The sequence below is a fragment of the Vitis vinifera genome, chromosome 6 (genome assembly GCF_030704535.1).
Source record: "Vitis vinifera cultivar Pinot Noir 40024 chromosome 6, ASM3070453v1".
Taxonomy (NCBI): domain Eukaryota; kingdom Viridiplantae; phylum Streptophyta; class Magnoliopsida; order Vitales; family Vitaceae; genus Vitis; species Vitis vinifera.
This window is the reverse complement of record NC_081810.1, coordinates 15,524,477-15,549,907: the sequence shown is the minus strand read 5'-3', so window position 1 is coordinate 15,549,907 and position 25,431 is coordinate 15,524,477. Positions and strand designations below refer to the sequence as shown.

The 25,431-nt window shown below is 34.1% G+C and overlaps 3 protein-coding genes across 4 annotated transcripts in view; all 3 read right to left on the bottom strand.

Annotated features, from left to right (window-relative positions):
• Positions 1 to 2,649: 2,649 nt before the first annotated feature.
• LOC100242762 (5-methyltetrahydropteroyltriglutamate--homocysteine methyltransferase 2) lies at positions 2,650 to 8,212 on the bottom strand. Its single transcript, XM_002276872.4, has 12 exons — positions 7,933 to 8,212; positions 6,859 to 7,212; positions 6,661 to 6,748; positions 5,733 to 5,860; positions 5,245 to 5,636; positions 4,994 to 5,157; positions 4,804 to 4,884; positions 4,534 to 4,700; positions 4,335 to 4,440; positions 3,969 to 4,219; positions 3,678 to 3,879; positions 2,650 to 3,377 (listed from the first exon to the last, which is right to left on the bottom strand). The coding sequence occupies exons 1-12, from the start codon at positions 8,043 to 8,045 to the stop codon at positions 3,009 to 3,011; spliced, it is 2,415 nt and encodes an 804-aa protein (XP_002276908.2). The 5' UTR covers positions 8,046 to 8,212; the 3' UTR covers positions 2,650 to 3,008.
• A 7,453-nt stretch (positions 8,213 to 15,665) lies between these two features.
• LOC100265104 (protein CHLORORESPIRATORY REDUCTION 42, chloroplastic) lies at positions 15,666 to 16,484 on the bottom strand. The gene is made up of 2 exons (XM_002276901.4): positions 16,084 to 16,484; positions 15,666 to 15,949 (listed from the first exon to the last, which is right to left on the bottom strand). The coding sequence occupies exons 1-2, from the start codon at positions 16,323 to 16,325 to the stop codon at positions 15,850 to 15,852; spliced, it is 342 nt and encodes a 113-aa protein (XP_002276937.1). The 5' UTR covers positions 16,326 to 16,484; the 3' UTR covers positions 15,666 to 15,849.
• A 286-nt stretch (positions 16,485 to 16,770) lies between these two features.
• The window catches only part of LOC100265049 (serine/threonine-protein kinase TOUSLED), a 48,309-nt gene continuing 39,648 nt past the window's right edge, over positions 16,771 to 25,431 (bottom strand). For both annotated transcript variants that reach the window (XM_002276939.5, XM_010653323.2), the window contains 3 exons: positions 19,589 to 19,643; positions 19,178 to 19,339; positions 16,771 to 17,467 (listed from right to left, as the gene is read on the bottom strand). In XM_002276939.5, the coding sequence (XP_002276975.1) occupies positions 17,372 to 17,467; positions 19,178 to 19,339; positions 19,589 to 19,643 (313 nt within the window). In that variant the 3' untranslated portion in view covers positions 16,771 to 17,371. The remainder of the gene's footprint in view (positions 17,468 to 19,177; positions 19,340 to 19,588; positions 19,644 to 25,431) is intronic.

Below are 25,431 nucleotides of genomic sequence, written 5' to 3'. Positions count from 1 at the left end.
GGCATCCCTCTTGCCACTAAACTTGTGTGGCTTGGGCACCTCTACCCTTGGTGCCTCATGAGTGGCCGTGACTTGTGTTGATATGGCAGTCTTGTAGATGGTCAACTCTTGTTGAACCTCCTAGTCTTGGGCCTCCATGAATGCAGCCAAGGGCTCCACCCTTAACTCTATGCTAGTGAACATGCTCATGGTCTTGTCTTGGAAGGACATGAACTCCTCGTGTGACTCCAACTAAACTTGTGAGCCTAGCACCCCCCTCATGAAGGTCTTGGATATGCTCCTTTAGATCCTCTAAGCCCTTCTCCATGCCTTGCTCAATCAAGTTCACCTCTTTCCTGGTGTCTACCATGGCTAGCTCCATCTTGGCTAGCCTTGCCTCCATGTTAGCTATGGCATCACGAGATTTATCCTTCTTGCCCCTGCCCCGTGTAGTAGGCTTGGTCTCCCTCCCACGGGTTTGCTCACTAGTCCCCTACACGTTGGAGCCTGACATGCTTCCTTTACTATGCCTGCTTCGTAGCCGCGCTATAATACCAATTGTCACAAACTTAGTCTTTTCCTAATCTCGTGCGGCACTTAGACAAGTCAAGACACTTGATCTTGTTAAGTCATCCTTACTCCTGATGCTTAGCTTGCTAAGGCAAGATGCACCTAACTTAGAAGCTTTAAAGGGCATAATAGGAAACACTTAAAGAATGGAAGGTTTATTACTCAAAGGAAGCTTTACAAGTGCTTTGAAACTCACTTGCTTGGTGCCTTGGCCAAATGAGGCCCTCACCTATTTATAAGCAACAATGGAACTCTCTGGAACCTTGAAGGGTTCTTTATAACTCAAGAATAATCTAGAACTTCCTACACAATTCTATGTACAAGCGCATGTACAAGAATATACAAGAAATCTCTAGAATTCTTTAGAAAGCCTTAGACTCTCCTCTCATGCCTTCCACCATGGTGTAGAGATGTGTGGACTTCTCTAAGCATCTTTAGAACCTTCCACACTCTTCTCTCCAATGGCTAAGTGTAGGAGTCTCCAGAAACTTCTTGGGCTATATATAAACCCATGAGGAGGCTCATTTGAAGCATCCTATGACATAAAGGTATCTTCTCACCATGTTGGCTCATGTTGTAGTTTTGGTACATTTGTGTCATGCATTTAGTGCATCCTATTGTACATTACTTTTACAAGAAACCCAAATGCCTTGACAATGCTGAGAGGTTTTGCATGCTATGCAAAAACACAAATAAGTATTAGCTTACATTAAAAAAACCTAAATGTCATGGGAAATGCTAAAATATATTTTGAGGTTGGTCATGGGAGGTAACTTGTAGCTTGCAAAAGCTCTGCAAAAAGCATGCTCAAATGTTAGCTTGTGTTAAAATAAAAAATAAAAATAGGTCTTATCATATGATATCATAGTTTTAGTGCATTTGTGTGATATGTTTAGTGTGCTTGTATTTTGCATATATTTTGTAATGATCTTAATTGCATTACAAATTTCAACATATTTGAATAAACTTAATTATTTTTATTAAAGATTTGATATATTCTAGTGGGTCAATTTAAGAATAATGATTAAAAATGTTATTAAGTAGAGTTTTTTTTATAAAAAAACTTTTCTTAATTTTACAATTGTGAAGATTTATAAAGGGTTGTAAAATTTAGATTTATTAAATGTATAATAATCTTAATGTGATCACGGTTGACTTAATAGTACAATAAGATTTGAATAAAAGATGAAGTTGTGTATTTATATATAAATATATATATATATATATAAAGAACTTCTCTCTCTCTTCTCTCTCTGAGAGAGAGAGAAACTTATTTCAATTCATTGTTAGTTTCAAATGCTTATCATACACTTGTGTTTAATATTTTTTTTTATAGCTATTTAAATTCTATTTTTATATTTTATTTTGACATTAAAAATAAAAACAAAAACATAAAATCATTGTTATATTACAAGAAGTGGCAAAAACTATTTTTGATGAGTTGTCAATTATTTTTTTGAAGAATCCCAATTTTTTAATATTTATAAGTGAGACACCAATATTTTTTAAAAATATTTGGTTAAAAGGGATAAAATAATCCCTAAATTATGAATCTAAGTTTTTTCATGTTTTTTTTTAAGTAACTCATTTTTTACATAAATACCCTTTACCATTTCAAGCATTTTCATATATGTTTTCAAACAAAGCGTTATTTTAGAAGAAAATAATAAAGATATTTTTGTCAAAACGAGAAAAAAAAAAAAAAAAAAAAAAACCTAAATTTCAAAAATTAGGTTTTCATTTATCCTTTTAATCAAATAATCCTATTTTTTTACTTTAAAAAGAACAAGTGATGAATGTGAGTGCTTTCATTTTAAAATTTATTTTAAAGAATTTTGGAATAAAAAATATATTTGATACTTTTATTTTTAAAACTTTTGCTATTAAATATTAAAAAGTAAAAATATTGTACCAAACATAATTTTGAAATTTTTAATTGAAATATAATATAAAAAATATTGTAACAAACATAATTTTGAAGATAGTTTTCAAATTTTTAATCAAAGTATAATATGCACATGCAAAATTTATCCTAGTTATTGAGTAGAAAATAAATGAAAATTTCATCCCTTGTGGAAGATTTTTATGCTACAATTCATATATATGAAGACAAACCATAACATGTATACGTTATAAGTAATGTTTAGACAGATGACCAATATGAACATCTTCTGTGTAGAAAATGAAGAAGGTAATGATCATCTCAAGGTTCAACTCATCAAAAAGAAACCACAAAGGTGGTTAGTTAAGATGGTAACAATGACTCATTCTTCAATTCCCATGCCCCTTTACAATAACAAAGGGAGGATCACACAAACAAACAAAGAGAACAGCTTGCTAAAATAAACATATATAATTTCTATGTACTAGTAAATATATGCTCCTTTAGCTGAAAAGCCAATGGATTATTTGAGCTTCCAAGGAAAATCACTTGATCACTTGATGGCAGCTTAAACAACTCACTTGGCACGGGCCAGCTGGGTGCGGAGGAGCTTGGCAGCAGCAACCATGTTGCTGAGAGCAGGCTTCACCTCTGTGTACTTGCGCGTCTTGAGGCCACAATCAGGGTTCACCCATAGGATGTTGGTCTCAAGGACTGCAAGCATCTTGTTGATTCGGTCTGCAATTTCTTCTGTGGATGGAATCCTGGGGGAGTGGATGTCATAGACGCCAGGACCAATACCAGCTCCATACTTCACTCCCTCGCGGAAGACCGAGAGGAGCTTCTCATCTGATCTGGAGTTCTCAATGGTGATCACGTCAGCATCCATGTCTATGATTGAGTGAATGATGTCATTGAAGTTGGAGTAGCACATGTGAGTATGGATCTGTTAGAAACAATATTAAAAAGACGTTCAGAATTCTAGTCACTGTTTCATTTCCTTTTGCATACGTTTCCTTATATGATACGATCACATACTCCTAACATTTGTGAATGGAAAGAAAAAAAAAGGACGACATTTTTCCTTTTTGAGGTAGTTTCATAGAGAAGCCAAATTTTCCTTTATATTCTGACACAGCCACTCAACTTGAGTTTTGATTACCTATTTAATTAATACTCAAATTATGAACTATTTAAAACAAATATAAGTGACCACTAATTTCCCAAAACAGAAAAGATGAAGAACCTGAGTAGTGTCTTGAACACTGCAGTTAGTGATCCTGAAGGAGTGAACAGCCCATTCCAAATAGAAAGCCTGCTCAGACTTTCTAAGCGGCAAACCCTCCCTTAGAGCAGCCTCATCAATCTGGATGACAGTAATACCTGCTCTTTCAAGATCCTCAACCTCGTCTTTGATGGCCAAAGCAATCTGATAGCAAGTCTCGAATCTAAGATCAGGTAAAAGCATTAGATTCAATCATTATAACAAAATCGTAGAAATCGACTGAGATAGATTTGGTTGGCTTGATTTTCTTACCTGGGCTGGTCATTTCTGACAAAAGACCAGTTCAGGATGGTAACAGGTCCAGTTAGCATTCCCTTCATTGGGCGCTTAGTCATGCTCTGAGCCATTGAGGACCAGAAAACAGTCATGGCCTTGGGTCGACTCACATCACCATAGATGATAGGTGGCTTGACACAACGGGACCCATAAGATTGGACCCACCCATTGACAGTGAAGGCAAAACCTGATAATTGCTCCCCAAAGTACTCAACCATGTCATTTCTCTGCATCATCAAGCCATTGACAAATTACAATGAAATTATTTAAACCTTCTTTCCCATAACAAAATATAGCCATGAAGCATTGAATTAATTTTAGATAATTAGGAAGAGAAATCACCTCTGGCTCTCCATGTACCAAAACATCAATATCAAGCTCTTCCTGGAGAACAACAACTTTGTTGATTTCATCCTTGATGGCCTTGACATAGTCATCTTCAGATATCCTGTAAAAGAGCATAAATATCATAGATGTGATAAAAGGTCAGACAGAAGCAGTGATTTGGGGGAAATACTATCTATAGAAGTAGAATGCTCACTTCTTAGCCTTGAACTCACGGCGAACTCTTCTAAGATCCATGGTCTGAGGGAAAGATCCAATAGTTGTAGTGGGAAGGACTGGAAGGCCCAGCTTCTTCTGCTGAGCATCTAACCTGGCACTGACATCTGTGGCTCGGCGGTGATCAGAACCCTTCAAAGAAGCAGCCTATACAAAAAAGGACATCAGTCTAAGGTAAATACAAGAGGATCATTGCAGTCCATTCCAAACCATATAGGAGAAAAATTGATTTCATTAAAAAATGACTTACAGCCTTTTGGACATTCTCATTTGTCACCCTTGGGGAGAATTTTCTTGAAGAATGAGCTGCAGCATTACTAAAAAAGAAGGCCTGAAGATGAAAAACTTAACAGTGAGAAACTAAAAATATCCGGAAGCTGCATCATTAGTATTCCTTATTTCAGTTTCAATTATTAACACAGCATGAGGGAAATAAGTACCTCATCTCTCTGACCAGACAATGCCTTAGCCAAGGCATTCACTTCATGCACTTTCTGTGCTGCAAATGCAAGCCATGATTTGATCTCTTTGTCCAGCTTAGTCTCATTTGCAAGATCAACAGCAGTGTGGAGAAGAGAGCAGGATGTAGACACAACGAGATTGCCTGTAGAAGAACATAATATACAGCATTGTTTAACTGCTGGCAAATAACTTCAAAAGCAATCACAAAAATGCACTCAACAGTGAACACCTTTTCCCACTTTGTCCTCAAGAGACTTCAAAGTATTAAGGGAAGCAGCAAGATCATTAGCCCAAATGTTCCTTCCATCTACCACTCCAGCAAAAAGTTGTTTTCCAGAAGGAAATCCACTGTGGATTAAATCAAGGGTCTTTGTTCCACGAACCAGGTCAAACCCAAATCCAGTAACACCCTTCAAAGAAGTTAGGGTTTTGTATGCCTCAGCAGGAACATCAGCAAAGTATGTCTCAATAAGAACGTTCAAACCAGATACAGTAGACTCTAGTTCTGAGTACGCATGAGTGAATGCTTGCAAGTGGTGGGAATCAAGATCCAACACAAGGGTAGGCTCATCAAACTGTATCCAGGTAGCACCAGCTTTCTTTAACTCAGTCACAACTTCCCTGCATGGTATTCATTATTAGTATATTTTATCAAGAAACCCACCAGAAATGCATGAAATTAACTATCTTTATCATAGAAAAGGCCTAACTCCTCACTTGTAGATTGGAAGAATCTTGTCGATCAACGAGAGAAGAGAAAAGGATTTCTCCAGACCCTTAGCTGGTTTTGATAACAACAAGTAGGACACAGGGCCAACTATGACTGGGACAGTTTCAATTCCAAGCTGCAATGTAGAAAAATTCATCAAATGAAGACTTAAACTAGAAACACCATAAATGAGACCAGTAACATGCATAGATAAGGACTTGTTTTTCATTGTATTCTAGCTAAGATACCTATAGCAAAAATAGGGCAACACATTTACAAAACAGTGCCAAAACAGATCCATAGGAAAGTTTGGATTAAACATATATTTAGATCATCTAGCCTGCTCTGATTTAAAACCAAAAATCAAACTCCTCTAATATGTGTCAAGGGATATGAAACATGATCTCCTTACACAATATTATATTAGTTGACATAGGTGATGTCATAATACTGACATCATCAAATTAAGATAAAATTGTGGTAGATCTTATCATGAGATAGATCCACAAAATTGTGGATTTGAACAACATAAAAAAACTTAAAAAGGTATGCTACAACCTTCATTCCCGTCCATGTATAAGATTTCTACAAAATCCCCATTATGATAAGATAGTTTAAATTTCATGAGGGGTGTTAAAGAGTTCCATTAGTAATTGACCATTGAACTGTCTTACAACAAGGAATCTGGCATAGAATTTGAAATGTGTATATCGAGTTTTAAGATTTGTGTGAAAGCTTTTTCAACTTTTACTATAATTTGCAGTGATGCCTCCATTTTCTAAATGGATCCATCATGAGAGATCTGAGCCTCAAAATGCTAGAGGGGAAAAGGGCGACCAATTTTTAGAAACATCTAAAAATTGCCCCAATTATAATTCAAGCATAGATCTACCAATATGCCAACAAAAAACAGCATGACCAAACTAGAGAACTTACAGCTTTGGCCTCCTTGAATTCATTTACAGCCTTGTGAGATGCATAAGAGAACTTAACATTGGGTCCCAATTCAGGGACAATGAAATGACTGTATCAAAAATCACATTCATAAGTCATGGCTTAACTACACCAGTAAAAAGGATTACTAAATCATCTAAATCACTCAGGACATGAGAAGAGAGAGAGGTCATCACTCACTAGTTGGTGTCGAACCACTTGGTCATTTCCATGGCTGTTACAGAGGCATTGCCCCTAGCCATGGAAAAGTAGGCATCAAACCCAATTTCCCCACCATTCCAACCATATCTTTCAGGAACAGCACCAAGCATTGCCGTGGTGTCCAACACCTGATCATAGTATGAGAAAGTGTTGCTAGGAATGTACTTGATTCCAGCATCAGCCATTTGCTTCCAGATGGATGCCCTGAGCTCAGCCGCCACCTTCTGCAAATCCTCAGCACTACTTTTCCCATCCCAGAAAGATTCCAGGGCAAACTTGAGCTCTCTCTTGGGTCCCATACGAGGATAACCCACAATGTGAGATGCCATTGCTCTGCCTCACCATAACCCACCAAATATATCAATAAAACACCATCCATTGCATTTCAATCATACTATTTGGACAAGCAATTCCACAAATCATTATATATATACCCACAATTTCTTTACCAGAAACCCAACAAATATATCAATAAAACTCCATCCATCCCTTCCAATACACCATTTCAACAACCAATTCCGCAAATCATCATAAAAGAACAATGTAAACAAAAAAAAAACCAACTCTTCCACCAAAACCCACCAGATATATAAGTAAAACACTACCTATCCCATCCCAATCATATGATCTGAAAACCAATTTCGGAAATCATGGAAAAAACAACAAAAACGAATATTAATATGAGCAATTTCTCAAAAACAAATGGCAATTGAAAAGTACGAATATAACCATGCAAATTGGTATAGAAGAAAAGGGCCTGAACAGAACAAATTCAACTTAGAAGGAATCCAAGTAATAGGAAACAAAATGGGCAAAAGGTGAAATGCAACGATTTCAGAAAATAACAACAGAAACCCATTCAGAAAAACAGTTTTTTAATCTTCAAAAGAAAGATTGAAGGAAAAAAAAAAAGCAGAAACCCAAAAAGCTTACCACCTTTGGGAATGTAGTAGCAACTATAGAGGGAAAGATATTGAAGAAGGCAAGAAAATGACATAAGAGAATTGTACGATGTGTGAAGAAGGAATAGATGAGAAAAAAGAGGAAGAATACCTGAACCGGAGATTGAAGCGGAGAAAAGAGAGACGGTTTTTGGAGGAAGAGAGTGTGCGAGATAAGATGAGAGAAGACAACGGCACGACAGAAGAAATAGAGGCTAGGCCCATTTATACTAGTTCCTTCACCAACTCCACGCCAACTCCACCCCCTTCCCTTTGGCTTTACTCCTGCCCTTTCTCTCTCTTTCCTCGGAATTCTCTTTTCTTTTTTTTCTTTGAATTTACTCCCAAGGTCGATTGTATTAGGTCTCCCTTTCTCTATTCACAACCTTTTCATCTACCACATCATATGTTTTATTAAGTGAAGTTATCATCATATTTCATCATCTTATATGGTAGGTAAGCTTATTAACGACCAAATATAGAAAAAATATAAGGAATATGTTTCAAAAAATGTCACTAATTTTTATTTTTCAATTCAAAAACATTTAAAAATATTTTATTCTATATAAAGAGATTAATTATCTTTCCTATTTTAATGCTTTTATAATTTTTTTTTTAAATAACTAGGTATTTTTTACACACATGAAAAAATTAAAATTTAATTTTATATTCTATTTTCTATTTTTAATTGTTTTTTAATTATTTTTATTTTATTTTATGTTTTTCTCAAATCTCATTTTGTTTTTTAATGTGATTGCTCTACTCATTTGTTGTTGTAATCTTTAAGAATAATGTTCATCAATACATTTCTTTGTATTAGATTAATTGTTTAGAGGATATGGTCAAAGATGATGAAGTTGGTGTTACAAATTATCATATCTTTGACTTGGCTCTTCAATTATGATCAACATAAATATGGAATATAGAAGAGTAAGAGTCCTTGCAATTACTTGAATGATTTAATTTCTTAATATTAGCGACTTAAATTAGCTAGTTTATGTTGATAAATTTGTTTTAAATATTACTAGATTCAACTTTACACGTACCTCCTGGGAGTTACACTTGTCTTGAAGACTTGATATCATGATCAATCATATGCAAGGTCATTAACATAAGCATGCATGATTAAATTTGTTTGGGTGAATAATGACATTAGAAGGTATAATTTGGTCTTTACTTAAATACTTAAAGACATTAGAAACTTAAGTGCTTTGGGCACTCGAGTGATCCTTGTAAGTGCTCAAAATTATTTTTGCATATATATTTTTAAAAATTTTTATCCTGGTTTTTTCTCATGTTATCGACTTGACCCGCTAGAGTTTTAAAAATATAAATATATCTCAATTTGCTAAAAAAATTTGCATGCCCTAGAATGATGTTATCATTATTCCTTATGCATTCCCAATGCTTCCAAGAGTCTGTCTCTTGATCGAGATTAGTCTGTGGTGGTTGACTTCATCCTCTCAATTATTGAAGAGTTCACTAGGTAACATGAGATGCTATGTAAAGACATGAAGATAAGTATAGGTGTTGTTGGCTAGTGTAAAACCCTTGAGAGAAGGTAGCATCTAGTCTAAGTGAATCATGTATTTCATGTCTTATATTTAGTAACATCATATCAAAATGCAAGAAAATGAATCTTCTCTGGTATCTATGTTGAGTTGAGTGATATTTTAACTCGAGTTTCAATCTAAAGGAGAAGATTATTGAGTTTAGGGTAGTTAGGAAAATCCTTAAATTCCTTCCTCAAAGATTCAATCCTAAAATAATTATCAAAGAGAAAATTAATGACATTAAGAGTTGATGAATTAGTGGGATCTCTTCAAACCGATGAAATGTCCCTTCATAGTTTTAAGAAGCTTAAGGTTGTAATCCTAAAAGCTTCGAAGAATGATGGTAATGAGTTTGATGAACATATTGAACAATATTTAATTTTTGCTAAGAGTTTTTATTTACTAAAAGGTTTAAGAAAGCAATGCACCCTCGTAAAAGATCACTTACAAAAGGGTTCATTTAAGAACAAGAAAATAGAATGCTTTATTTGTAGGGAAGTAGGATACATGTTGCTGATTGTCTTAGTCCCAAACATATAAAAAAAAAGTTAAATAAGCGACTCGGGGTGATCTTGAGTTTGATGATTGTGAGTCTTTATGGACTCCAATGAGAGAAAGATGATAATAATCTTCTTACTTTTATTGTATTTGTTGCTCACTCTAACTATGGTCCTCCTATTTATTAAATCAAAATGAGGAAAGTGAATTTGATTTTGGTGAGATACATGTTGCCTATGATCAGCTGTATAAGGCAAGCTTAAAAATAAAACTCGTTAGTGTTTAAATGAGTAAAAAGGCATTAAAAATTAAAGAAATCTATGATGCTTTAAAAGTTAAAATTATCGATTTACTTAGGTTATGTTTGGTTCCCGGAAAATACTAAAGAAAAAAAAAAATGCGAAGCAAAATGATTTTTTTCATGTTTGGTTGTCCTATAAAAAATATAAAAGAAAATCAAATATAATTAAAACTAATTAAAAATTTATGTATTTTTAAATCATTTAATCTTTATATCGATGAATTAAAATAAATAAAATGAATTAGAAGTAATAAAAAAAATAATTTATCAACTTTTAATCTTTTTTTTTTTCTTTCTTTTTTTCTTTCCTTCTACTTTTCCTTCGTATTTTCTTTCCCTTGCATTTTCCCTCAAATTTTCTGGAACCAAACATAGCATTAATGAACTTGCCACCTTAAAACTTGATAAAGATTTTTGTTTTTTTTTAATAAGGTGAAGTTCCTTAACACTAAATATAACTTTGCAATTAATAAAAATAAAGCCTTAATGCTTATAATTGAAAACACTAGAAAGCCTTAATGCTTATAACTGGTGTCAAAATCCTTAATGGAATAATTAATAAAGGGAAATTTACAGATCACGAGTAACATAAGATGCATCAGCAAGATTGAGACTTGTGGGGAAAGAAACTCTATAAAGGTTAAACCAAGTGTTCTTTCCATCGATGCATCCCTTAGCTCACTAGCTATTAGCAATAAATTTATAAATGAAGGAAGTGTTATAACAAACCTTTTAATAGGTTTCAATCTCTTATAAATAGACTAACGAATGGGTCGAGCTTTCTTAGAAACCAAGTCTTAAATACTAAAAAAAGGTAAGAGGTCTCACACTAGATCTAGAAGTAGTCATGCCTCCTAGAGTTAGGAATGATGATATGCTTGTACCTCAAAGTGAATGTTTCACAAAATTTGTTACTAATTACCTCTCAAAATGTTATTTCTTTTCGTCCATCCCATCCATATTACATATCAACTTAATATTCCAATCAATTAGGAATAACATAATTTAAAAAATATTATTAAAAACTAATACATAAAAATAATTTGGTATCTAGAGCTACCAAAATATATTTCAATTTAAAAAATTTAATTAAAATAATGATTAGATAAAAGTTTAGATGACTGAAAATTTTGAAGATGGGTATAAAAAATAAAATAAAATTGACCTCCAAAAAACAGTTAAATTTAGGTTGTTCAACACCTAAACATGTGTGACCAAGAAGATACTCCCACCAAACACTTGATCCAATTAACAAAAATTTGACTTGAAACTAAGCTGAGATAGAGTGCTAGTAAGCCATATATAGGTTAAAAACTAAGCTATCTTTTAAATCAAAGAAAATGAAATGGTTGATGTCAATGAGGTTGGTGGACAAGTGGCCTGGTAGGTCACTCACTTGGCTACCATGTGAATTTGAACTTCATTCAAAATAAAGTAATCATTTGATGGAGCATAGCATTATGGTATTTCATATTTGTGGTTGGGTGAGTAGGTGGGCTGTGGCAAATGGTTTACTAGATGTCATGTTGAAGCCCCTCTCTGTTGAATGATCACAAAAAGAAAGAGGAACCTAGTCAGGGAAGAGCAGCAAAACTTGATGGATGTTTGCATGGGGAGAGACACTTGTCGTGGAATGTATCATCTAAATGCTTTTTATTTACTCTCGGACCACGTCTTGAGGCCCAAGCCAAATCAAAATACTCAATATATACCTCTGCGTTATTGGGTTTGGATTAGAACCAAAATAATAATAAAAAAATTTATTCTCATCAAAACTATAATTCACTTTAAGAAGGATTTGATTCATCTTTCAAAGCATGAAAATAAAAAAATATTTTATTTTTCATTTATTATTACTTCTACGTTACTTAATATATATAACTAAAAATGAAAATAGGAAAAAAAAATTTATTTTTATGAAAATTAAAATCGTTATTATCAAGAATTTGACTATTTTTTTTACATATATTTTATATTGTGATTTATCTTTATTTTAATTTCTATTCTTATCCATCAAACATACTCATTTTTATTTTATTTTTTCCTTTGTTAAGGGGGCATATTAAAAAAATTAACTTTTTTTTCAAAATTATTGTATGGGTAAAAGTCAAAATGGCTTGCTCAAATCCAACATTGAATGCAATTGTACTATAAATGTTTCTTATTATATAGAAAAATTTGTTTGAAATGTGAGGAGTGAACTCTTTTTCAATCTTTGCCCTCTCCTTTATGGTCCCCTTACATAGTCTTTGTATAGGCATGGAAGCATTTTTCCTTACATAGTCTTTGTATAGGCATGGAAGTCCTTAGTCACGTGGCAAAGTCTAAAGAGCGGGGCTCTACTTCCATATGCCGCTTGCTATGAAGTCTCTATGAGATCCACCTTCCTATATCACAATAAACATTACTAGACTACTACCATCATGACATCGTAGGAGTCGACCATGTTTGGGGATGACCACCGCTCATAATAAATGACACATAAGTGGATGACTTACACATTAAACTACATAATGGCCACAACCCCCACATTAAACACATAATGAATGAAACCTTAAAATTCATTCTATAATCATTACATAATGACCAGAGCCTTCAAGATAGGCATAACGGAAATCATTTTAGATGGTGCTCAATTGATGTCATCTTTCATTACTCTCCTATAATTAATCTAAGAAAAGGCAACTATAAAAGAAGCTCCAATCATAAAACAATGTTTAAAAATACAATTCCAATGTCCTTTTACTTCACTCCATAGCTAATTTGACTATTAGAAAAGGGTAAACCTAATTGGCTCATCATCTTTCAGCTTCTTATCTCTTTGATTCATAAGACAAAGTTTCCAACTCAACTTGAAGCAGATGCAACATATTGGCACCGTTTATGTGACGTTAAACATAGAAGCTATTATTGTTGGGAAAAACCTAGATCACTCCATTTCCCATGCCCAAATCAGGTTAGGAATATGCAAAACTTCTTAGGACTTTCTAAATCCTATACATAACTGAAAATTACATTTTTAAACGTAAAAATGATTCATAAAATGCTAACGTAAACAATACCTAAGATTTGAATGTTCCTAAATCTATTCCATGGGGTGAAAACGAAGATTGATGTCGTAAGAAGTCCTTTAGACCCAAAGTCTTCCACATGATGACTCGAACCCTGACTTTGGCACACTTCTGTTGGAGGGGAGGGGGACAAGAGGGTGGAGGCTGTGGCTCTCTTTCCCTTTGAAGATGGAATACAACTCTATGGAAAAACTATGAAAACCTTAACCCATAAGAAAGTATTTATGGGGTTCCTCATTGGGCTTAAGTAACTTGAGCCCAAGAAAGGCTTAGGTCACTTAATCTAGCACACATTGAGTCTTACTTGATTAATTATCCTAGCCTACTAATTAATGAATTAGTCAATCTAAAGACCTTATTCACTTACCCTTTATGCAATCTTACATAATTACCAAAACACCTTTATAATGGGAAAAACCCAAATCTTTCAGTTTTCCAAGTTTGAATTTGATTAGGAACATACTTGACTATTCTAAGTTTTTCTAAATCCTATGCATAATAGAAAATTTTGTATTTTTAAACTTAATAAGGATTCATAAAATATTAACAAAAGGCATACCTTAGATTAAGATGTTCCCGAATCAATTCCACACAAAGAAGATGAAGAATGAAGTTGCAGGAAGTCTTGTAACCCGAAGTGCTTCCCTCGATGACCCAAACCTTGATCTTGACACACTTTCAATGGGGATGGAAGAAAGGTTAGAAGCTATGACTTTCTCTCTTCGGAGATGGAAGATGAGATTCTCTATAAAAGGCTATGAAACCCTAACCCTTAAAAGGGTATTAGGGTTCACTATTAGGCTTAAGTGACTTGAGCCCACTAAGGTTTGGGTCACTTTAATTTAGCCTAAAACAAGTCTTAATTGATTAATTAATCTAATAGGGTCTTCTAATTAATCAATTAACTCAAATCAGAGACCTTGTTCACTTACCATTGTGCAACCTTATGTAATTATCAAAATGTTTTTATGCACAAAAGTGAACTTAGAGTCAATCTGACCTTCATAACTCTTGCTAACAAGGTAAAGGTATGTAAGTTGAGAATAGGGACCATTGAGACCTATAGGAGTACTAGCTCCCTCAAAATCTAATTTTGAAGTTGATTCAACATCCTACTATAGAGATTCAATCAAATTCCAATATTCTATGTAAATGATAATGAGACACAATGTGCTTAAGTTCGTACCTATTATCCATTGCATTTAGTTTTCCCATGAACTAGTGTTCGTAATCTAATAAGGTAAAAGTTATCAATGTTTCAAGACTATCTCTACTATCCTTAAATCACAAATCCCCATATTATGTCTTCAATTGACATATCTTAGCTCTCCAAGAGCATAATGTCAAGTTTCGCTTAGTAAACTACTATGACCATAGTTTTCATGAACATACCACCTTAGAATTACCTCACTTTGTCTCAATCTCATAAGACATCATGGTGTCCTTATTGAGAATATCTATTACTATCGGTTTCTATCAACAGTGATTCAATTCATAAAGAATATTTGCATTTTTTTCATTTCATTACATTGCAATGGAAAATGTTGTCAAATGTTATAGTAGTCATTAGAGATCTCACAAACCATTACTCTTTTGCTCGATCACTCTTCCTTGAAGTTAGACACTTATATAGTGGAGATCTAAAAGGTGGAGGCTAAAGTTCTTTCTCTAGAATATAAGGGAGAATGACAACAATTTAAAACCCGAACTCCTAAAGAAGGTATTTATAGGTTTCCAATTGGGCTTAAGTACCTTGAACCCATTTTAGGCTTAAGTCACTTAATTTGTCCTAAAAAAAGGTCTTAACCGATTAATTAGCCCAACATGACTTCAATTAATTAATTAGCCCAATTTAGAGATATCGTTCACCAACCCTTTGTGTTATCTTACATATTTACCAAAACGCTTTTATGCACATAAAATACCTTTCAATAGTTCAAATTATTCCATGGATGTCTAAAAATGGATTTTAAATATTTAATGCAAGGAAAGGCAGGTTAAAAATGGCTATAAATGAAAAATAGCAAAAGGATGTCAACAACTCTAAAAGTTTGCTTGAATTTGAGTACCCAAACCTTTAAGCAAGTTGAGTTCGTAATATATAACAATTAAGAAGAGTCAAAGAAAAATTAACAAAGTGTTGACTTAGGAATGAACTAAGTTTTTTTAAAAATGATTTATAGATATAAGATTAAGAAAACAATTCCATAAAAAATTTAAAAAAATGCGAATACATAAGAAGGGAAAGAAGTATGGACAACCATAGGTTTTTAAGTGAACAAGTATTTTCTAAATTTTTTTATTTTAAAATTTAATGATTTTTCTTTTAGATTTTTCTTAAATAATTTACAATTAAGTAATTAAATTTTTATTGAATTATAATGCCACGAAATAAGAAGAACAGATGTTTCAACAATAAACATTGGATTATTGTTGTCAAGCTATTATTGATTAAGCAATGCTTGAGTACGAAATAGTACTTGATTATCAAATAGAATTTATTTTCTAGGCCTTTTTTTTAAGGACAAACGAGAGGGAGGTTTTCAAGGTAAAATCTCACAACCTACATATTGGAACATCATCGTAGAAGCTTGGTAGTGAAATCATTAATCAAGCGTCAAGGGCTTGAAATATTTAGCATCAATGAGATAGGTGCCAATGCTCAGCCTAACCGCCCATACATCCTTAGGCTTTCTGGACACGACTCTGCACACCAAAAATAAAATAAATAAAATAAAAATCACACCAACACCCACTTGTTATCTATCCATCTACTATGCAAAATTCATAAGCCTTACAAAATCTATAAATAAATAAACACATAGATGTCTGAATCCTACCTCCCGACGTCTCCGGCCTTGACCAGACCGGCATTAGCCCTGAGGCAAGGGACCGAAGCCGCAGTCTTCAACACTTTGGGGGCCTCGATCACGATAATGGGTGACCCTATCTCCAATTCTGAAGTTTTTGGTGAGGATTTCTCCCCAAATTCGCACTTAACTCTCGTCTGCCGCTCTAAGATTGACTTGTTAAGAGGCTTTGACCCTGCTACACCGAATATGGAGGATAGAGATAAGGCCATGGCGATGATGATGATGATGACACTGGCACTGTTTTCTGAGCCCTTTATATATATTGCAATCTTTGGTCTGCTGGGCCCCAACCCTTCTCACACTTCGTTTATCTTTTCAGTGCTAGTTGGATATACCTCCTCCTCTTGTTTGAAACCTAACTTAAAATAATATTAACTTTTAAAAACTTAAAAGACTTTAAAAAAAAAAAAAAATTCTATCTCAGATTTTAAAAACATAACATAAATTTACACCTTTATATTAAAATTACAGTATATTTTAAGAAATTATTACCATTCCTTAACACAAAATCCCTGTATTATGGGAAACAAAGAACTTAAAAAATAAATAAATAAATAAAATTATGGTGGCCACTTCAATTTTATTTCCATTTTTATCTTTAAAGAGAACCTAGGGCATAAAATAGACATCCAAAACTCACTAGGTGAGAGGAACTTAACACAAAAACAAAATTATATAAATGGTTTATGGTCCAAACTTCCCACACTGGTATGCTAGATAGAGGACCCTAGTAATCCATAGGTGTAAGACCATAATCCCAAAGAGCCCAAAAGTCTCGAGGTAAGCACGCACCAGAGAATGAGTTTACATGGAGCAAGCCCAATTTGGTGCCATACCATAATATTTAGGTAGCAATTCATCATCCAAAAATCTACTTGAACAAGCATAGAAAATAACCATCTCTGACATGTTCTTTCTATCAAATTAAATCCACTTTCTCCTCCTTTTTTCTTTTCTCTTTTTTTTTTTTTTTTTTTTTTTTTGCTTTTTTCTTTTTCTTGGAGGAAAAAGGAATATTCTTTTGAAGCACCTTACAAAATGAATACAGAGTAAGAACAGCAGAATTAAAGAGGGTGACACACAGATTGTTGGGTAAACAAGAGCAGGAGTGAAAAAATTTACAGACACTTGATAACCTATACAAAATTTCAAATGGACATTTGAGTGGATCTTCAACTCAAATGATCTAGGGAAGATTGTCTACCATTGTGCTCATTGTTGCTCTTCTTTTACCTTTCTTTCTTTGTGTTCACTATCATTTCTTTGAGTATGTGAGATATGGATCTTGAGCAATGGTTAAAACATCTGGTCTCTCTGCTTGGTTATATGTTAGACATCGCCGAATCAGGTCCTGCAAAATAATAAGAAAATGCAATCTTATTTTTCGAGCTATCATAAATTCTTTCCATATCAGCATTGGCAGAGAGACATAGTACCAAACAAAAAACTTAAGTAGCATGTCTTGAAATCAGAACAATGTATATGGGAAGCAAAAAAATATTAACCTGTTGTTGAAGAAGGTATTTGGTTGAACCTCTTTTACAGGCTGAAAGAAAATTGAAAAAGCATGGGGTTGTTGAAGAAGGTACTCATTTTGACTCAAGTCTTAAACCAATAAGACATTTTTAAAATCATTTGTTTTTTAACTTATTACATTTTTTTAAAAAAAAATTTGTCTTAATGGGAGAAGATGAATTTTGAAAAATCATTTTTTCTTCTCTTCTTAACCTTTAACTTTGTTATAATAAATAAAATTCCTTTTTGAAAATTTTAAATAACTCTTGTTTTAAAAAAAATTAAACTAAATTTTGTGCAATTTGAATGAGGAATAAATTAACTATAAATTAGCACAGTTTTCATAATTACAAAAAAAAAAAAAACAATATTTTTTGCACAATTTTTCTCTTGTTACTTGAGAAAATTTAGATGCAAAATTTTCTAAAAAATAGTTACTCAAAAATAAAGCCAACAACATAAAAATCACTTAATTTGGATAAGAAATTAATATACAATGAATTCACAAAATTTCAACACCAAGGCCAAAATTCTACCACATGGGGCTATTATTTTTGCCTCATAATTTATCTCATTCTCAACCTCATTCAAAAATGAAAATAACCAACATTAAAAATCATAAAATTTGGATTAAAAATGAATTTAATACAAATTTTTAAAATTCAACATCTTATTGTATAACAAAACCAAAATGAACTATCATCAATTTCAATGAATTACAAATAAAAACACATCACATAAAAACATGTATTAACTTAAAAATGTTCTAACATTTTCTTAGCAACCAAATATAATTAGAAATCCTAATTATTATCCAATTACCAATTTTCCACTTATCTCATGATTGATCATTATAAAATTTTTATTATGATAATAAATTTTGGCATTTGAAATGTTTAAAAATATATTAAATTATCCTTTTTTTTTTTTTTTTTTTCAAAATACTAGTTTTCAAATTAAAAGAAAAAGAAATATAATAATTAACTTTGTAGAAGTTTTCATGTAAAAATAAATAGATTTCTTAATAGTATTCAAACATTAATAAAAACAAACAACTTAACACTTAATAACATTCAGACACTAATAAAAAAAGTCTAAACACTTAATTACATTCAGCTCTATTCAAATTTAAGTCTCATGGTACCTATCAAAATAAATTAAGTCTCATCGTGCATTACTACATAAAATGTTTTTTTTTTTTCCGAACTCAAGCTTGGCTGAGAAAGACAGAAAGACAGAAAGGGGGAGGAATATTCATAGTTTCTTAATCACCCCTCAGAGAAGAAGTGTTTTCCGGAAAAATGATACTAAATAGCATTCATTATGCATCATCTTGCATTTAGAAAATGAGCTTAAACTGAAAATGTTTCAACTTTTAACAATCAAACAGTAATCTTGTTGGATTGTTGAGCATAGACATAGTTTCTTCTATATCTTGGTTTTCAAGTTAGAAAATTGCACAAAAAAAAAACTGAAAGCAAATTCCTACTGTACTGAACAAAAAACATCAATATTCAAGCACTTACAGAAACACTGGAGGACTCACCTTTGCCTCATTAGATACAGCTGGTCTTGATGGGAATTCCACCTTGCGAGCATTGATAATGGTGTCCTCTCGCAGTATCCGCTCTTGGGTCTGGTCATGCCCAAAAGGGCGCCTGCCAAAAAGCATTTGGTAAAATAGAACACCAGCTGACCAAACATCTACCTGTTCCAAAGAGATAGCATGTCAAGAGAGGCTGAAATCTGATTGACAGAAACAGCTGGGAGGACTGAATTATTGCCACTAATAAAGCTTCTTTTGAAATCATGACACTCAAAAACAGAGAGTTCAGGTATTCAAGTAAAGAGGCTATCTGTTGAACAGTTGAACTACATGCTCACAGGAAAATTGGGAAGGCATTTCCTCCTCTTTCCATCTCAAAAACTTCACACGGGAATGCACAAAGTCGCTAACCTTTGATGATATGAGAGGTGTCTTGCTGAGCTCAAAGCACTCCGGGGGCAAATACCTGAAATGAACAAATAGCGAAGATACATAATGGAGCAGAGAGGCAAGGAAATCCACTGAAACATATAGAACAAATCTCAAAAGCAAGAAACTCTGAGCTTATGTACAGAAGCAAATAAATTTGTTCCTGTTACAGAAAGGGTACAGACACAAGGAATGATTGTTCTATAAAAAGGACTAATGAGAAGGGAAAAGGCAAAGAATAGTGCAACTAAGTGGAAGGAGGGAAGGATTTAAGGAAAAAAAAAATTGAAATCAAGGGTTGTAAATTGGGGATAATTTAATTTGAATGGAACAAACCATTAAAATTCCACTCATCCGAATTTATCAGGATGGTGTACTTTCTATTTTAGTCCCATTTTCTGAGATCACAATTTCTTTCTATTTTTTATGATCTGGTTCTCATGGATCATTCTCAATGCAATAGATAACAGAAAGAAATTATTTACAGTCCATTTGCTCAAACTTCCACAAACTAAATTAGCAATAAATAAATAACAGCACTCATTTATTCTCCATATTTCTTAAGGACATTTGGTTAATTAAAAAAAATGCAAATATTTAACAAATATTGCAGTTGAAGAATAGGGTTTTACAGGAATAATTTTCTTTCATTGAGATTATTCTTTTATAGAGTTTACAACATATACAAATCCTTCAAATTAGGAAACTAAATCACTGATTAAAAGGAAAGAATAACTCCTAACAATTACTTTCCTAAAAATACAAAGATTGACAACTAATAAATAATTTACAGCTTTATAAATTTATTTCTTTCCATATCAGTTTCGGTTTTCCAACACTCCCCCTCAAGCTGGCTTAAAGATATCTTCCATAGCCAGCTTGCCAACTAAAAAATCGAATTGCCTCTTGTGTAGTCCTTTGGTGAAGACATCAGCCACTTGTTCCTCAGTAGGGATATAGGTCATACAAACCAATCCGTTGTCTATCTTCTCTTTAATGAAATGCTTGTCCATTTCCACATGTTTGGTGCAGTCATGGAGAACCAAATTGTGATCTACTAAAATTGCTGCCTTGTTGTCACAATACAACTTCATAGGAGATGAACCTGTCATCTTTAACTCTTCCAGTAATCTTCTTATCCACATAATCTCACAAATACCATGAGCTACAACTCTAAACTCAGCCTCAGCACTATTTCTAGCAACCACGTTCTGTTTTTTACTTCGTCACGTAACCAAGTTGCCATCTACAAATGAACAGTACCCAGAGGTGGACCTTCGATCCACTATGCTTCCAACCCAATCTGCATCGGTGTAGGTTTCAATTTGTAGGTGTCCTTGTGACTTGAACAGAAGACCTCTACCCAGTGTCCACTTTAGATACCTTAGAATCCTGTAAACAACTTCAAAATGCTCTGGTCCAGGCGCATGCATAAATTGACTAACCATACTCACTGAGAATGCTATGTTAGGGCGTGTATGGGATAGGTAAATCAATCTCCCAACAAGTCTCTGATAACGATCCTGGTCCTTCACATTCTTGGCTTTTCTAGGCTGCAGTTTTACATTCGGCTCTATAGGTGTTTCAACAGGCTTACATCCTAACATACCTGTCTCATCAAGAAGATCAAGAACATACTTCCGTTGATTTACAAAGATACCTTCTTTAGACCTAGCAAACTCCATCCCAAGAAAGTATTTTAATGCCCCCAGGTCCTTAATCTCAAATTCCTCAGCAAGTTTCCCCTTCAGCTTCTCTAGTTCATTGCAATAATCCCCAGTTAACACAATATCGTCAACATACACAATTAAGATGACTACTTTACCTTCATTTGAATGTTTGTAGAACATCGTGTGATTAGCTTGACTTTGAGTATATCCATAATGTTTTATTACTTTGCCAAAGCGCTCAAACCAAGCTCTAGGCGACTGCTTAAGTCCGTGTAAGGACTTCTTCAATTTGCACACTTTCCCAACTCCAAAACTTTCTTCAAAACCTGGTGGAAGACTCATGAACACTTCCTCCTCTAGGTCTCCATTAAGAAAGGCATTTTTAACATCCAATTGGTGTAAGGGCCAATTGGAATTTACTGCAATGGACAACAAAACTCTAATTGAGTTTATTTTAGCTACGGGGGCGAAAGTCTCTTAGTAGTCTATCCCATAGGTTTCAGTAAAACCCTTTGCCACAAGTCTGGCTTTGTATCTCTCAACACTTCCATCTGCTTTACTCTTTATTGTAAACACCCATTTGCACCCTACAACTTTTTTTTCCCTTGGTAAATCTACAACCTCCCAAGTGTCATTCTTTTTTAAGGCATTCATTTCCTCAAACACTGCCAATTTCCAACTCGGTTCATCTAGTGCTTCTTGAATATTTCTAGGTACTACAAGTTTTGAAATATTTGTAGCGAATGCTCTATAGTTGTCAGAAAGGTTACTATAGGAGATATATTTGGCAATGGGATGTTTAGTGCAGGCTTGGGTTCCCTTTCTAAGAGCAATAGGGAGATCAAGGTCAAGGTCCTCTGCAGGAATAATCGGGGCTAATCCTAAACTGGGTTCGGGTGTAGATAGTTTTGGACTTGGACCAAAGTGTGATGGTAAACTTAGATCAGTAACAGAAGAAGAAGAAGCATGTATATGAGTAGGAATAGAAGGAGGGTTACCTGAGACATTTAGAGAGCCATTGCCAAGGGCTTTCGGTTGACCATGTGCTGGGATGATTGGCTGGTCTTTACTTCTTCTAGGGACTTTTTTCCTTGAATAAACCGCAGGCTCAAGATTGTTTCTATTTTTTTTTTCATTCGTAGTATTTCTTCTTCTAACAGACCAATTTCATATTCGGATTCAGTAGGCTTAGTTTCCTTATTTTCTTTTTCAAGAGAGATATCAAGAATTACACTAGGCAAAGGTTCAACAATTTCCCAAAAATTTAGTTCCACTAATTTCTCCCCCTGAAGTAAATTTTTGGTAAAATATGGGACGTTTTCCATAAAGGAAACATCCATAGTTGTGTAAAAACGTTTTGTAAGGGGATTAAAACATTTGTAACCCTTTTTATTAGGAGTATATCCTACAAAAACACATTTTTCTACTCTTGGGTCTAACTTAAATCTTGACCTTTTTGGAATGTGTACATATGTAGTGCAACCAAATATTTTCAAGGGTAATTCAGAATTAATTCGAGATTCTGGAAATACCTTTTTCAAGCACTCCAAAGGAGTGGTATACAGCAAAATTCTTGTAGGCATCCTGTTGATTAGATGTGAAGCAGTTAGTATGACATCCCCCCATAAGTATTTTGGAATATTCATGTAAAACATCATAGCTCGTGCTACTTCTAACAAGTGTTTATTTTTACGTTCAACTATTCCATTCTATTCAGGGGTATCAGAACACGAGAATTGATGTAAAATTCCTTTCTCGTTTGAAAAGGTTTCCAAAACTTTATTAAAGTACTCAGTCCCATTATCAGATCTCAAAATACTAATTTTTGTTTGAAATTGGTTTTCAATCATTCTGTAAAATTCTTTAAAAATCCTTTCGACTTCAGATTTTTCCCTCATTAAATATACCCAACAAAGACGTGTATGGTCGTCTATAAAGGTCACAAACCATTTTTTTCCTGAAATTGTGGTTACTTTTGAAGGTCCCCAAACATCACTGTGAAAAAGATAAAATGGTTTTGATGCATAGTAGGGTTTTGGAATGTAAGTTTTTCATTGGCTCTTTGCCAATAAACAACTTTCACATTGAAATGATAAAGGATCAACCTTTTGAAATAACACTGGAAATAAATGTTTTAAATAAGAGAAACTAGGATGGCCTAATCTGCAATGCCAAACCATTATTTGATCACGAACAGAAAGAGAACTAATACTACTTGGTCCTTGAGCAATTTTATTACTAGGTAAATTATCCTCAAAATAATAGAGACCATTGATCATCCTAGCACTGCCAATCGTCTTCCCCGAGCTCTGGTCCTGAAAAATACAATGGGATTCATAGAAAATAACACAACAATTAGAATCTCTAGATAATTTGCTAACAGACAAGAGATTACAAGTAAGTTTAGGAACATGGAGAACAGATTTAAGATCTATTCCCTCAGGGATTTTTATTAGACTTTTTCCTGCAATAGGTGAGAAATTACCATCAGCTATCCGAACCTTTTTATTTCCAGGACACGGTGAATAGGATTCAAACATGTTTGAGGAATTGGTCATGTGGTCGGATGCTCCAGAATCGATTATCCATGGAGTAGATTTAAAACGACAAGATAGAGCATATAATTCTTTACCTGTGTGTGCCAAAGAAACACTAGAAGTACCAGATGTCAAGTTAGATTTCAGCAATGCAAGAAGATGCTCCATTTGCTCAGTGGTGAAGGGACTGGTCTTAGCCTCATTAGCAGTAGGAATAATGGCTCGGCCGCCTGGTTTGTCACCTGTTTTTCCTTTCCAATTTGCAGGTTTCCCATGGATTTTCCAACAATTCTCACGAGTATGGCGAGGTTTGTTGCAAAAATCACACCAAACCCGTGGTTTTTCATCTGATTTGCGTTGAAACGCAGCAACTTTATTATAGCCTCCACCCGTGGTAACCAAGGCTAAACCTTCAATAGCAACTCCAAGTCCCTTCTTGCCCAGCATCACATTCCTCCAACTCTCTTCTCTTCTAACTTCTGAAAAAACTTCACCAATTGAAGGCAAGGGCTGTCTTCCAATGATTCTCCCCCTTACCTCATCAAACTCGACATTAAGGCCAACCAAGAACTTGAAGATCTGATTGTCTTCCATGGTCTTCTTATGATGAAGTCCATCCTCGACAGATTTCCACTCATAGGTGTTGAAGAGGTCAAGGTCTTGCCAGATCCGCTTCAAGGAGTTGAAGTACTTTGTGACGTTGTCCTCCCCTTGTCGTATCTCACCAAGTTTGAGGGTTAATTCAAAGATCTGTGATTGATTCCCTAAATCAGAATACATCTGATTTACATTCTCCCAAAGCTCTTGTGTTGTTGGATAGCACATGTAATTAGAGCTAATGTCTTCTTCCATAGAATTCACAAGTCATGTCATCACCATGGAATTCTCAGCATCCCATATAGCATAGTTCGGATCATCCACTGCAGGAGCCTTCTTTTCACCCGTCAGGTAGCCCATCTTTCCACGTCCTTTGATGTACATCCGAACTGATTGAGACCATCTCAGAAAGTTGTCACCATTCAAGCGAATCGTGGTGATTTGGACAGAGTGAGATTCCGAGGTGATAGGACTGATTTTTGAAGAATTAGTGATAATGGGATTGTTCAAAGAAGGTTGAGGAACAGTAGTGGACTCATTTGAAATATCCAACATGGTTTCAGAGAACAGGGATTGAAAGAGAGGAAGGAGGATTTCGGCAAGCAAATTGCTAGCTCTGATACCAAGTTGAAGAATAGGGTTTCACGGGAATAATTTTCTTTCATTGAGATTATTCTTTTATAGAGTTTACAGCATATGCAAATCCTTCAAATTAGGAAACTAAATCACTGATTAAAAGGAAAGAATAACTCCTAACAATTACTTTCCTAAAAATACAAAGATTGACAACTAATAAATAATTTACAGCTTTACAAATTTATTTCTTTCCATATCAGTTTCGGTTTTCCAACAATTGCAAAGTAAATGACTCAAATGAAAGCTAAAGTTGGAATTAGCAAGTGAACCAGACAATGAATACAGCATGTTTCCTGAACTAGCAAACCAACCACTTTATGAAGACATAACATCAAAAAAACATGGCTCCTGTAACCACCAGAGGAGCTAATCAGTTAGCATTCTA

Bases quoted from the DNA above. Each gene is read 5' to 3' on its own strand.
- LOC100242762 (XM_002276872.4), bottom strand. From the start codon at position 8,045: ATGGGCCTAGCCTCTATTTCTTCTGTCGTGCCGTTGTCTTCTCTCATC. The intron at 5,861-6,660 runs GTAAGTTCTCTA...TCTACATTGCAG, and splicing joins AATTCAAGGAGGCCAAAGCT to CTTGGAATTGAAACTGTCCC. The intron at 5,637-5,732 runs GTGAGGAGTTAG...AATACCATGCAG, and splicing joins AAGATTCTTCCAATCTACAA to GGAAGTTGTGACTGAGTTAA.
- LOC100265104 (XM_002276901.4), bottom strand. From the start codon at position 16,325: ATGGCCTTATCTCTATCCTCCATATTCGGTGTAGCAGGGTCAAAGCCT. The intron at 15,950-16,083 runs GTAGGATTCAGA...TTTGGTGTGCAG, and splicing joins AAGGCCGGAGACGTCGGGAG to AGTCGTGTCCAGAAAGCCTA.